Below are 15,016 nucleotides of genomic sequence, written 5' to 3'. Positions count from 1 at the left end.
TGTTACAGGGTAGATTGTGCTCAGAAATAATTGTTAAGAAAAAATTTGAAACTTTACACAGTTTCCAAGTAAATTATCACTGAAGTTAGCCAATTAGGCCACTGAGTGTGCAAATTCAAGTGGCTTCAGGGATACAATTAGTGTCAGTTGTTATAGTGTACATGATAGTGTACAAGACTGCTCAACCTTTGGCTCAGGAGGACAAAGGTTCAAACCCGCATCAGGCCATCCTGATTTAGGTTTTCCATGATTTCTCTAAAATGCTTCCGGCAAATGCTGGCATGGTTTCTTTGAAAGGGGCATGGGCAACTTCCTTTCCCATCCTTCCCTAATCCAACGGGACTGATGACCTCGCTGTTTGGTCCCCTCTCCCAAACTCAACCAACAAACCTTTGGCTCAGGTTCGATCCATACTGCCATCCCATGTCCAATTTTCGTATCACCCTCTCGTTCACTTTCAGGAAACCATATGAAGAACATGTTCAGTCTAAGCTTCTCCGGTGGGCTGCTTCAATTTGCGTGCCCGGCAGCTTGTTTGGCTAACTTCAGTGCTAATAAACACAGAAATGGCCCACCGTTATCAAATTTTTTTTCTTAATTATTTCTAAGCGCAACCTACCCAGAAACATGCTTACAAGTTTTTCAGACTGTTTCTGACAACCCTGTATAACTGAACAATACATGTAGGATTACAGTAGTAATGTCTATCGAGCTTATGACAAACATTTTTTGTGGCTACTATACACAGTTTGTTATGAACAGAAGCACTGTTAAAAGGATGACACTGTCATTGTAATGGTCATGGTCTAGTTTACACCATATTTTAAACATTCTGGACAATGCTAAGCTGATTTCGTGTGTATTTTTTGATTATGCCACCATGGCTTTATTATAAGGATCATTCAAATGAAAATCTTAAAATTGCTATAATGTTGTTAATTGCAACAATGAACAAAACTACACTTAATTTTTCAACGTAGTCTCTTGTTATTGAGTGCACGTGTTCCATTGCTTCAAAATGCATAGATACCAACGTGGAAGAATTCTTTTGGTCACGTGTGCAGCCAGTCATGCACTGCCATTTTCACTTCTTTGTCACTTCTGTAGTACCTGCCTCCCACTTCTTCTTTGAAAGCACTGAACAGATGAAAGTCACTAGGAGTGAGGTCTGGTGAATAGGGAGGATGTACCAAACATTTAAATTTAATTTTCATGAATAGTCTCAACTGTCTTATAGGCAGTAGGCAGTCAGGTGCTGTCACAATGTAGCGAAACTCCTGAAGTCTGAACTCCTTGTTTACTCCTGACTGCATGGCGAAGTTGACTTTTCAGCATGTCTGCATAAGAAACACTGGTAACTGTCACTCCCATATCAATGTAATGTTCCAAAATTACTCCATTTGCATCCCAGAAGAGAATGAGCACAGCTTTTCCACCAGATGGTCAAGTGCTGAATTTTTTTGTTTCGGTGATGAGCTGTTACTCCATTCCTCGCTTGACCTTTATGTTTCTGTATGGTGACAGTGGACCCAAGTCTCATCACTTACAACAGTTTTTCCTAGAAATGCATCACCTTCAATGTGGAAACGATGCAGAAGTTCTTCCCAGGCAATGATTTTTTTTTTTTGTGGTTTTAGGGCGCACAACTTCAATGGTTATTAGCGCCCTGACTACTCTAAGAATGCACCGCGAGGCACAAGTTGACCACAACAACTAAAAGGGAAAACACGATAAAAGACAGACTGACAGGCATAGGATTAAAAAACAGCATCATCAAATGTCCTTAGCGAGGTTTGTCAAATTGATAAAACGAAGAACACGAGCAGCTGCTCGTGGGTCATCCGCTAAAATGGCATCGAAAGTATTTGGCAGGTTAAGATCGAGGCGCAGTGTGTTAAGATCTGGACAGGACATTAAAATGTGTCTAACCGTCAGCAAGTGCCCACATGGGCAGAACGGCGCCGGCGCAGCCGTCCGCAGATGGCGATGGCTGAACCGGCAGTGTCCAATTCTTAACCGGGCTAAAACGACCTCCTCCCGCCGAGAAGGGCGTGAGGAGGACGTCCAAGCCACAGGAAGAGGTTTTAAGGCCCGAAGCTTGTTGTCGGTAAGTGCAGCCCAATCGGCATGCCACAGAGATAAGATGCGCCGACAAATCACCCTGCTAAAATCGGACGAAGGGACACAACAAGAAGCTGTCCGAGGCTGGAGGACCGCAGCCTTGGCCGCGGCATCTGCAGCTTCATTCCCAGGGATACCGACATGGCCAGGAACCCACATAAAGCTAACTGGAGAACCGACGTCCACCAGCTGCTGAAGAGAGCGTTGGATCCGGTGTACGAAAGGGTGAACCGGGTACGGATCACTGAGGCTCTGGATGGCGCTCAGGGAATCTGAGCAGATGACATAAGCAGAATGTCGGTGGCGGCAGATGTAAAGAACAGCCTGGTAGAGGGCAAAGAGCTCAGCTGTGAAGACCGAACAATGGCCATGGAGCCGGTATTTGAAACTTTGTGCCTCGACAATAAAGGAACACCCGACCCCGTCATTGGTCTTAGAGCCATCTGTATAAATGAAAGTCATGTCGATGAACTTCGAACGAAGTTCCAAAAAACGGGAGTGGTAGACCGAACCGGGAGTGACCTCTTTTGGGAGCGAGCTGAGGTCAAGGTGAACGCGGACCTGAGCCTGGAGCCAAGGTGGCGTGCGGCTCTCGCCCACTCGAAAGGTTGCAGGGAGGGAAAAAGTAAGGTGTTGAAGGAGGCGACGAAAGCGAACGCCAGGGGGTAGCAGGGCAGAGACATACAACCCGTATTGACGGTCAAGAGAGTCGTCAAAAAAGGAACGATAAGACGGATGGTCGGGCATTGACAGTAGCCGACAGGCATACCGACAAAGCAGTATATCGCGCCGGTAGGTGAGTGGCAATTCGCCAGCGTCAGCATGAAGACTCTCTACGGGACTGGTATAAAATGCTCCGATCGCAAGTCGTAAACCCCGATGTTGTATGGAGTTGAGGCGGCGTAAGATGGATGGCCGTGCAGAGGAGGATACGAAGCTCCCATAATCCAGCTTGGAGCGGACGATCGACCGATATAGACGAAGTAGGACGGTTCGATCCGCTCCCCACGACAGACCACTGAGAACACGGAGGACATTTAAAGAACGGGTACAACGGGCGGCCAAATATGACACATGTGGAGACCAGCTAAGTTTCCTGTCAAATGTAAGGCCTAAAAATTTGGTTGTCTCCACGATTGGGAGAGCAACGGGACCGAGTCGTAAGGACGGTGGGAGAAACTCTTTGCATCGCCAGAAGTTAATACAGACCGTCTTCTCGGCAGAAAAACGGAAGCCATTGGCGACACTCCAGGAGTAAAGACGGTCAACACAAGGCTGAAGACAGCGCTCCAGGACACGTGTACACTGCGCGCTGCAATAGATGGTAAAATCGTCCACGAAAAGGGAGCCTGATACATCAGCTGGGAGGCAATCCATTATTGGATTGATCGCGATGGCGAAGAGAGCGACGCTCAAAACTGAGCCCTGTGGCACCCCATTCTCCTGGCGAAAGGTGTCGGACAGGACAGAACCCACACGTACCCTGAACTGTCGATCCATTAAAAAGGAACGAATAAAAAGAGGGAGGCGACCGCGAAGGCCCCATGCATGCATGGTGCGGAGGATGCCCGCCTTCCAACAGGTGTCGTAAGCCTTCTCCAAATCAAAGAACACAGCCGCGGTCGGGCGCTTCCGCAAGAAGTTATTCATAATGAAGGTCGACAAGGTAACCAGATGGTCAACAGCAGAGCGGCGCCTACGAAATCCACATTGTACATTGGTAAGTAGGCGTCGAGACTCGAGCAGCCAAACCAATCGAGAGTTAACCATTCGCTCCATCACTTTACAGACACAGCTGGTAAGCGAGATAGGTCGATAACTGGAAGGCAAGTGCTTGTCCTTCCCCGGCTTAGGAATCGGGACAACAATAGACTCGCGCCAGCATGCGGGAACATGTCCCTCAATCCAGATGCGATTGTATGTACGAAGAAGAAAACCTTTACCCGCAGGAGAAAGGTTCTTCAGCATCTGAATATGAATAGAATCTGGCCCTGGAGCAGAGGACCGTGATCGGCCAAGTGCGTTTTCGAGTTCCCGCATGGTGAATGGGGCATTATAACTTTCACAATTCGAGGAGCGGAAGTTAAGTGGCCTAGCCTCCTCTGCCTGTTTGCGGGGGAGGAAGGCAGGGTGGTAATGAGCGGAGCTCGAAACCTCTGCGAAAAAGCGGCCGAAGGCATTGGAGACAGCCTCAGGGGCCACAAGGACGTCATTCGCGACCTTCAAGCCAGAAACTGGTGAGTGGACCTTAGTGCCAGATAGCCGGCGCAGGCTACCCCAGACAACAGAAGAAGGAGTAAAACTGTTGAAGGTGCTTGTGAAAGCAGCCCAGCTGGCTTTCTTGCTTTCTTTGATAATACGACGACACTGAGCACGTAATCGTTTATAATTGATACAATTCGCCACTGTAGGGTGGCGTTTAAAAGTGCGTAAAGCACGTCGACGAGCACGTAAAGCGTCTCTACATGCTGCGGTCCACCAGGGGACCGGTACGCGACGTGGAGAAGAAGGAGGGTGAGGGATGGAATATTCAGCAGCAGCGAGAATGACTTCCGTGAGGTGTGCGACCTGACGATCGCAGCTTGTAAAGGTTTGATCCTGAAAGGTCGCCCTGGAAGAGAAGAGCCCCCAGTCTGCCTTGGAGATGGTCCAATTAGAGAAGCACGGAGAGGGGGTATGCTGCAGGAGATGGATAACACACGGGAAGTGGTCGCTCGAATATGTATCAGAAAGTGCATACCACTCAAACCGGCGTGCAAGTTGGGGAGTACATATAGAGAGGTCTAAATGGGAATAGGTGTGAGATGTGTCCGAAAGAAAAGTAGGGGCGCCAGTATTGAGGCAGACAAGATCGAGCTGGTTGAAAAGGTCTGCTAACAAGGAGCCCCTCGGGCAGGATGCTGGAGAGCCCCAAAGGGGATGGTGGGCATTGAAGTCTCCAGTTAACAAAAATGGTGCAGGTAGCTGAGCAATAAGTTGCATCACGTCTGCCCTGGTAACGGCAGATGACGATGGAGTGTAAACGGTACAAAAGGAAAACGTAAAAGTGGGGAGAGTAATGCGGATGGCAACTGCCTGCAGGCCGGTGTGCAACGTGATGGGATCGTAGTAAATATCATCCCGGACCAGCAACATAACCCCTCCATGAGCTGGGATACCTACCACAGGGGGTAGGTCAAAACGCACAGAGGTGTAGTGTGCCAAGGCAATTTGATCGCATGGGCGTAGCTTCGTTTCCTGGAGGGCTACGACAAGCGGACGGTGCAAGCGGAGCAGCAACTTCAAGTCCTCTCGGTTGGAGCGAATGCTGCGAATATTCCAGTGAATAAGTGCCATCGTAAGAAAAGAAAGATGAGAGAAGTGGTCACCTCGAAGGCCGCTTAGGGCCTGGCTTCGAGCGAGCACTGCCGCCGCTATCAGTAGGCGGACAGTCATCGTCCATTGGGTCTATAGGGTCATCGGCCATCTCGGGAGGATGGCCGGGAGGGGGAGCTTCCTCCGCCAGTGAACGGCCAGATGTACGGCGACCAGCGGTGCGGCCAGGCGAAACGGATGACGGCCGGGGGCGGCAGCCGCTGGGTGGCGCAAGAGAAGAAATGCGCCGTGGCGGGGAAGGAGAACTGTGCTTCCTATGCGCCTTTTTGGAAGGACGTGTAGTGGAAGTACCGGTCGAAGGCTGTGAGGTCGAGGTACGGAGGAAGTCTGCACGGGATGGTTCCTTCTTGAAGGCCCGTGCATCTGACTTCGGTGTCTTCGTCTTAGCAGAAGCTGAAGAAGGTGCTCGTGTCTGTGGGGTGATGGGAGGAAGAGGAGACGTCGACCGCGCGATCTTAGCACTGGCCGAACGGACGACCGTGGTGCTGAAGGTCAGATCGCATGTCTGGGTTGCTACCTCCCGGGTAGTCCGAGGAGAGGCGAGGACAGTACTGTATTTCCCCGCTGGGAGCAGCGTGGGCTTCCTACTAGCCAATAGCTTGCGAGCAGCCGAGGTGGACACTTTCTCTTTGACCCGAATTTCCTGGATACAGCGTTCTTCCTTATAGACAGGACAGTCGCGGGAGGATGCTGCATGGTCACCCTGACAGTTCACACAACGAGGAGACGGAGGTGGACAGTCACCCTCATGGGCATCCCTGCCACAGGTGACACATTTAGCCGCATTGGAACAAGACTGTCGAGTGTGATTGAAACGCTGACACTGGTAGCAGCGCATAGGTGTCGGGATATAGGGGCGAACAGAAATAACCTCGTAGCCCGCCTTGATGTGCGATGGCAGCTTAACACTATCGAAGGTCAAGAAAATTGTCCGGGTCGGTACAAGGTCATTGTTGACCTTTTTCATGACCCTATGGACAGCCGTCACGCCCTGCTCAGCGAGGAATGATTGAAGCTCCTCGTCAGTCAATCCGTCGAGGGAGCCAGTATAGACCACACCACGAGACGAATTCAAAGTTCGGTGGGCCTCCACCCGGACAGGGAACGTGTACAGGAGGGTGGCCCGAAGCAGTTTTTGTGCCTGAAAGGCATTCTCAGTTTCTAGTAATAAGGTGCCGTTACGCAACCTGGTACAGGATTTGACAGATCCGGCTATGGCATCTACGCCCTTCTGAATAACGAAAGGGTTGACAGAGGAAAAATCCTTTCCGTCCTCAGTTCGAGAAACTACGAGGAACTGTGGGGCAGGCGGTAGTACTTTTGTCACTGTTGGCTGGTCACGTTTCCGTTTTTGGGTCGAAGTCGAAAGAGATGGAGTAGAATCCATTGCGGAGGAATCCCCCATGATTGCCAGCGTCTCCGATGGCGCGCTCCTTCCTTGTGGGGACCCTCTCAGAGGGCACTCCCGCCTTAGGTGAATGTTTACACCTCAGGTCACACCTCCCGAGAAACAGACGGAGGGACCAATCGGCATGGTCAGAAGGTATCAGCTCAGGCAATCACCCCTCCCCGGGCCTGGCCTTTACCAGGGGGTACGCGCGTGCCTTACATGTCTACCCAGGGCGGGGACTTACGCGTTACCCCGTCACCGGCTACGCGTGCGAACGCGTGGGTCGGCCTTCAGGCACGCACAGGGAGGAAGGAAGAAGAGGAAAAAGAAGAGAGAGAGAGGGAGAAAGAGGACAGACTGTCTCAAACGCCGAGGCGGAGACCAGAGAAGGCAAGGAGAAGAAGGCAATGAGAAAGCAAGGGGAAGAAGGCAATAAGAAGGCAAGGAGAAGAAGGCAATGAGAAGGCAAGGAGAAAAAGGCAATGAGAAGGCAAGGAGAAGGCAAGGGAAAGAGTAAGGAAGACAGTGAGGTGGAGAAGAGCTAAGAAAGGAACCAACAAAAGGAAGGAAGAAACGAGAAGTGAAAAAACCAAAAAGACCACGATGATAGGTCGTGGAACCGTCCGTCTCCGGACGCAGGCGCGAACTACCCCCGTGAGGGGGACGGACTCCTTTTAGTCGCCTCTTACGACAGGCAGGAATACCGCGGGCCTATTCTAATCCCCGGACCTGCAGGGGGGCCAGGCAATGACACAACGGTGTTTTGATCCGGCAGTCAACTGACATGGAACCATCTTGAAGAAACCTTAGTGAAGTGCAGTACATTGTGAGCAATATTCTGTGCTGAGCTAATACTAGTCTTCAAACTTGTGGCTATTTTGTTCAGAGTTATGCATCTGTTCTCCTTTTTGAGCTCCCCCACCAAGGTAATATTCTCGTCCATCACTACACAGTAAGCCTACCCTGGTCTTGGGGCATACCCCACAGAAGCTACATCGCCTTTAAACTTTCTAAACCTCTCGTACACTTGTTGCAGTGACAAACATTAATCACCATACTGTGCTGTCTTTCTGCAATGAACTTCTACACAGAAACACACATCAGGGATCACTGCTCACTCACAATGTGTGTTGACTGTGAGGCATCCATCTATTTGTGGATGCTGCTGCCTTCTCTTTCAATGCAGCATCATTCTGCTTTCTGTTGGTCATTTTGTCACTTTCCGAACCTACCAACTCTGTCACACAAGTTTTTGAAATTTTATGGAGCTTTTAAGGTTTTCATTTGAATTACCTTCATACGTTAGGACATGTTTTAAAGCAGGTACACCTTGTCATATTTTAAGCACATTCCTTTTCACATTGTGGCATATTTTATTGTCTTAAGATGTAGACTGTCTACCAGTTGCATTTAGGTTTCCAATGTTTTGTTGCAGGTATGAAGATGCTCATTGCTAACTGAACCAGTAGTCTAAGAAACAAGTTATTTTGTGACCTCATACAGAAATAAAATTAAAAAAAATATTCTGAACTTATGTGTATTTCTCCAATTAACTACTGCCACTAACTTCCAAATGGCAATACACTGCTATTCTAAATTTTTTCAAACAGTTGTTAAAAATTTTAATTCTGGACTATTCTAAACCAAACTTTACTTTGCACTCTTAACATAACAATATGCACTACTGACCTGAATCACTGTTAAGATAATACACTATGTAAGCTGAGAATATTTTTCATACATTATTCAAATAAAAATTTCTTGGTCTTTCAAACAAGAGAGAGTAGTGAAAATGGACAATATTTTGTATGAGATTCTCTTCTGTTGGTAACTGGTGATGTGTCAAGATTGGTTCTTGCTCCTTGTTTTACAGTTACCACTGCATAATAGACCAACCTCTTTCTCACATCCATGCTGGAACTCTACAGTAGTTTATTCTGCCATTACAAATGAAAGTGTGGCCCTCAATGTACTGGACACAGGAAAGTACCTGTAAAATTGGAACCAGGTACAGGGGTTGGACAAAAATATGGAAACACTCTGAGAGATGCAAGCTTGAATATTAATGCAGGTACTACCCAAGCCTGTAGGCTGTGCCGTTGTATTTGACCATAAACAGTACCTGTGTGATGTCTTCGGTATGTTGCAAGAGTCAGGTCATGATCAGAACAGTGTTCTGTATATTTTTGAATTTGTTATGGCAGACCTAAGTGAGTCTGAATGTGGGCAAATTGTTGGTGCTTGAATAATGGGTGCTTCCATAACCAAGGTAGCCGAAGTGCTTGGTATTTCAAGAGGCACATTTAAGTTTCTACTGTGTGCAGGGAAAGCAGAAAAACTTGATCCAATACATTGCCGTGCAATGTGTTTAGTGATCATGACAGGTCAGCTGCAAAAGTCCCTGCTGAACTGAACTTGTGAAGCCTGTGAGCACAAAAACAACATGGGAGCTCTGTAAGCACAGAATTGCAGGGTAAAATGAAATACCAAAACCATTCATCAGTGATGCAAATGCCCGTAACAGGAAAACATGGTGCCGGAGCCATAAAGCCTAAACTATGGTGCAATGGAAGAAAGTAATTAAGCCACACGAGTCTTTGATTATGCTGTTTCCAACTTCTGGCCAAGTTAATACCCCCACAAGTGAAACATGGTAGGGGTTTGGAGATGATTTGGGCAGCCTTTGAGCCAGATGGTTACTCTGCGAAGTTGAGTTACTGCCAAGATTGTGTAAGCATTCTGGCTCATCAAGTCAAACTCATGTCATGGTACAATGTTCATTCGTTAATGGTGATGCTGTGTTCGAAGATGGCAGGACCCCTGTTCTCACAGCTTTCATTGTACAGGACTGATTTTGTGAATTATCACATCCCTCCAGGATACTAGTCACAAGATTGCAATATTACTGAGCCTCTGTGGTCTACTTCACATAGATCATCATCATTACCTGAACTTGCCACTATTTTGCACAAAGAATGGTAAAAGATTCCTTTGAAGCCCATACAAGACCTGTATTTATCCATTCTGAGATGGCTGGAAGTTGGTTTGAACAACAACAGGTTTCCTCAACCATATTAGGAATGGTAAAATTGCAATGCTTTCATATTTTAGTCCATGAAAGTTTTGTCCAAATCTTGAAATTTCCCCTGAAAATGATAGGTTTGACAGAAAATGACAGGTCTGAAAAATGTTTTCCTGTCAGATTCGCTCGGCTTTAAGTCTAGGAAATCTGATTATTTAAAGTTGCTGATAAAGCCTACATGATGAACAAATATTCTGTTTGACATACAAATTGCTTATCTAAAATCTTCAGTGGCATTTATGCTCTTGCTAAGATTTGTCATTTATCACTCTCAATGTATTAACACACACAGCTTAAGTGGGCACACCAGAGAATATGTAGTGTATTATATAAAACGACACTGCACTGTGACCATCTTTTTTTTTCTGCACGAGAGGCAATTCTTTGAAATTGCAGCAGCAAACTGCCTTTTTTTTTTTTTTTCCCCCCCCCCCCTCCCCCGCAACAGAAACGTGACTACCTCTGAGAACAGCTACTGCTGTCATCAATTTCAAAAAAGAAAACTAAATAATGTTCTGCTCATTGGACCATCATAAAAAATGGTAACACTATATTTAATTACTTTTGATTGTGTTTTTTAGGAGGAAGAGCAATGTTAAAGACAGAGCTTGAGCTAACTTTATGAATGAGTTCGCATACAGCTACTCAAGTGTTTGCATATTTTGCATTTCTGACTTTCACTCACTTTCATATTTTCTAGCACTTTACTTTGACACCACGTGGAAATGAAATTCCCTCAAGTTCCATATTTCAGCCGACTTATGAAAGGATTATTACTACAATTGCACAATAATATTTTAAAATTAGTACTATCATGTGCCATAACTAAATGGCTACAGTTTCATTAACTGTTATTCTGAAAATAACACAGATTCCAGAAATAGTATTGGGAACTGGTGGTGAAATAGTGCTGCTTCATCTCCTAATGTGCAGACGCACTGAATATGCACAGTCCCGCAACACGGATTTTATGGTCTTACATGCAGCCCAACAATCCTAGTTTCCTCGCAAGTGTCAGAGTTTACTACATTTCTTTTTCGACTCACCTTTCTCTACATTGTTGACCACTGTGACTGAAATAAGAAGAAAACGAAAATTAAAAAAACAATATATTTCCATGTGGCACACAACATAATAATTGACACAAGGCTGTTAATGTAAAGAGGCTGAAGTGTGAAACAGAATAAACTGAGAAGCATACATGCTATGTTGTGTGCAAAAGAAATGAGCAAAGTGACTTTTTTACACACATGGATTATAAGGAAAGCATCTGGGGAGGAGGAAGAGAGAGAAATATCAAAATTGACAGTAGTAATTTTGCATGTATAAAATTCTTTCCCAGTAAAACTCACTACTTAATATATTCAAAGCTGTAACTAACTTTACAAAGAAGAAAAAGTTCTTTCATCATTCAATTTGCTTCTACTATCCTTTCTTGTAGTAAATGGTACCAAATGTGGCAAATAAAAGTAGCTGTAAGTACCAGAAAGAACTTATTTATTAAAATTTGTTCTACAAACAGTTTCTATTGTTCAGTTACCTACTGTATGCAACAATGAAACAGTAACACTTCCCGCCAAAGGAGAGTTTGATATGGTGGAGTTTAACACCTTGTCAACAGTAGGGTAATTTAAAATGAAGCACAAAGTCATTTGACAAGAATCTGGCAAGGATATGTTAACGATTTGTCTGACTATTACAGCATACACAGAAAGAGATTTGGGGAAACTATCATGATCTTAATATGTTCAAGTGGAGATCGTGACTCCACGTATCCTGAATGCAAAGTCATTTTCTTAAGCACTGGACCATCTCACTTGGTTCCCACCACAAACAAATGGTTACTCATCATGCACAGCTAAGTCCTATCATCAGTCAGCTTCCCTCCCATTTGCAATATAGTAAGAGTACTGTGTGACAACTTTACAATTCTCATTCTCGTTTTTACATTAATGAAACCACAGTTTAGTTACAATGAGATGTCAAGTACAGGCAACATTCTTCCCTGTAATACTTAAGACCTATTCTTAGTTACAAAAACAGTTTCAGATTATATACTGTAGAAATTTGAGTACTTAACAAGAGCAAAATGCAACAGACATTAAAAGGGCAGAGAACTGAACACAATATGCTACCATTCATGGCCAGTTTTCAAACAGTCTGCAAATTGGAAACGTAAAATTACTATGACTAAGAGATGACACAAATTTGTACTGACTCAGTACAATCCTTCACATTGTACGAAACAGTCTTGCACATAAACAAATCAAAAGTTGTGTGTGAATTGAAGGTGTAGAGGGGGCAGAAGGGAAGGGATTACTGATGTCAGCTGCAACGGGACATTATGCGGAATCAGAGGTGACGAGCATAAATGTCTACCGGACTGGGATCTCCTGCTTACTAGACAGGTGTGTTAAGCACTGCGCCACCTGTGACATCATGTTATCATAAATGCATGGACACTCAACATGCCTCACAGCTTACACGCACTCCCACCGAGCACCGCCTATCCGCAGTCCCTGTCTGTTTCCTCCATGCTTGCTACTCTTGAGATTCCCGCAGGTCAGACATACCTCTGCATCCACACTGAGGAGAGTGGATTAATTGCACATCTGGGTGAATCAATTATATGAATACATGGTGTCTGTTCCTTCGGACATGTTCGAAAGAGCACACACTGTGCATTGATATAAATCATAAGTTCTCACACATATTGAGAGAACTGTTTTCACTTATCACAAAATTTATGCTATATCCCTGAAAGTAATAGCAATGACCACACAAATTGCTTGCAAATTCACCCAATTATTGTTTGTAGCAAGATCTTATACTACATCTCACACCAAGATTTCTAGATGTATTTAACCTGATGCATGGGGAAATGACAATACAAAGCATAAGAATGATTAGCAATGTAAAAAAGTAATAATAAAAAAATTTAATACCCACATGCATCACAATGTCAAGGCAATATTTGAACACTATTACGTAATGCATTTTCTACACACTAAATCATTTAATTTTTAGGTTTCTAATGGATAAGTTTCCATTATGAATCTCTCTGTAATATTACTTTCACTTTTTTTTATAGGTCCTTTATTATCTAATTGTATGATTTTTTTTCCAGGGAATATATTATGACCCATCTCATCAACAATGTAACTAATCCTCCGCCCTCCCCCCCCCCCCCCCAAAAAAAAAAAATATATATATAATATATATATATATAAATGTATAATATATATAATATATAATATATATATATATATAATAAATAATATACATATATATAAGAGAGAGAGAGAGAGAGAGAGAGAGAGAGAGAGAGAGAGAGAGAGAGAGAGAGAGAGAGAGAGAGAGAGTTATTTCATCTCATAAATTAACAAACCACAAATGCCTAATGGCGGTGATTGTTTTCTGGGCACTCAATGATGTAGTTATCTGAATATGAACTGAAAACTTCATTAGAATTAAGCCTTTCCTCATATGCAGTCTTCTTAGTATAGTCCCCCAGGGACACAAATCAGAGACTTTAAAGACTGTTTAATGATGACAATGGAGGAAGTGGTTGCTTCTCAACATGTTAAAACAGAAAGTAAATATCATTTATTGGAGCTTGTATGACTGTGTGCACATTTATTCTTGAATAGAACTAAACTATAGTCATGGCATGAAACACTTATAAAACAATAATTATCTACATCTACATTTATACTCCGCAAGCCACCCAACGGTGTGTGGCGGAGGGCACTTTACGTGCCACTGTCATTACCTCCCTTTCCTGTTCCAGTCGCGTATGGTTCGCGGGAAGAACGACTGTCTGAAAGCCTCCGTGCGCGCTCTAATCTCTCTAATTTTACATTCGTGATCTCCTCGGGAGGTATAAGTAGGGGGAAGCAATATATTCGATACCTCATCCAGAAACGCACCCTCTTGAAACCTGGCGAGCAAGCTACACCGCGATGCAGAGCGCCTCTCTTGCAGAGTCTGCCACTTGAGTTTATTAAACATCTCCGTAACGCTATCACGGTTACCAAATAACCCTGTGACGAAACGCACCGCTCTTCTTTGGATCTTCTCTATCTCCTCCGTCAGACCGATCTGGTACGGATCCCACACTGATGAGCAATACTGAAGTATAGGTCGAACGAGTGTTTTGTAAGCCACCTCCTTTGTTGATGGACTACATTTTCTAAGCACTCTCCCAATGAATCTCGACCTGGTACCCGCCTTACCAACAATTAATTTTATATGTTCATTCCACTTCAAATCGTTCCGTACGCATACTCCCAGATATTTTACAGAAGTAACTGCTACCAGTGTTTGTTCCGCTATCATATAATCATACAATAAAGGATCCTTCTTTCTATGTATTCGCAATACATTACATTTGTCTATGTTAAGGGTCAGTTGCCACCCCCTGCACCAAGTGCCTATCCGCTGCAGATCTTCCTGCATTTCGCTACAATTTTCTAATGCTGCAACTTCTCTGTATACTACAGCATCATCCGCGAAAAGCCGCATGGAACTTCCGACACTATCTACTAGGTCATTTATATATATTGTGAAAAGCAATGGTCCCATAACACTCCCCTGTGGCACGCCAGAGGTTACTTTAACGTCTGTAGACGTCTCTCCATTGATAACAACATGCTGTGTTCTGTTTGCTAAAAACTCTTCAATCCAGCCACACAGCTGGTCTGATATTCCGTAGGCTCTTACTTTGTTTATCAGGCGACAGTGCGGAACTGTATCGAACGCCTTATCTTATCTGCAGTAAGTGCTAGAAGATACTCCCTGGTATGTGTGGCTGACTGATCCTAATAAAAACAGGAAGGAGCCAACCACTGTGAGACCAAGTAAATGTTGGGCAACAGTTTTACACATGGATGTCAAAAATGCTTAAACAAAAACCTGTGACTCAATTTAACAATAAATATTAAGAGAAATAGACACTGTGAAAAATTGTAAAGCCACTTCAAATAATGATGGATGGCTTCATCACTGACTGAAGAATTAAGCAGCTATTTAGATACATAAAAACAATC

The 15,016-nt window shown here is 44.6% G+C and overlaps 1 protein-coding gene across 2 annotated transcripts in view; it reads right to left on the bottom strand.

Moving 5' to 3' along the window:
• Positions 1–15,016, bottom strand: part of LOC124556684 (palmitoyltransferase ZDHHC20-B) — a 254,800-nt gene that overhangs the window by 168,476 nt on the left and 71,308 nt on the right. For both annotated transcript variants that reach the window (XM_047130651.1, XM_047130652.1), the window contains exon 2: positions 11,015–11,041. In XM_047130651.1, the coding sequence (XP_046986607.1) occupies positions 11,015–11,041 (27 nt within the window). The remainder of the gene's footprint in view (positions 1–11,014; positions 11,042–15,016) is intronic.

Source organism: Schistocerca americana, chromosome X, assembly GCF_021461395.2.
Source record: "Schistocerca americana isolate TAMUIC-IGC-003095 chromosome X, iqSchAmer2.1, whole genome shotgun sequence".
NCBI lineage: Eukaryota > Metazoa > Arthropoda > Insecta > Orthoptera > Acrididae > Schistocerca > Schistocerca americana.
This window is presented reverse-complemented; position numbering and strand designations above follow the sequence as displayed.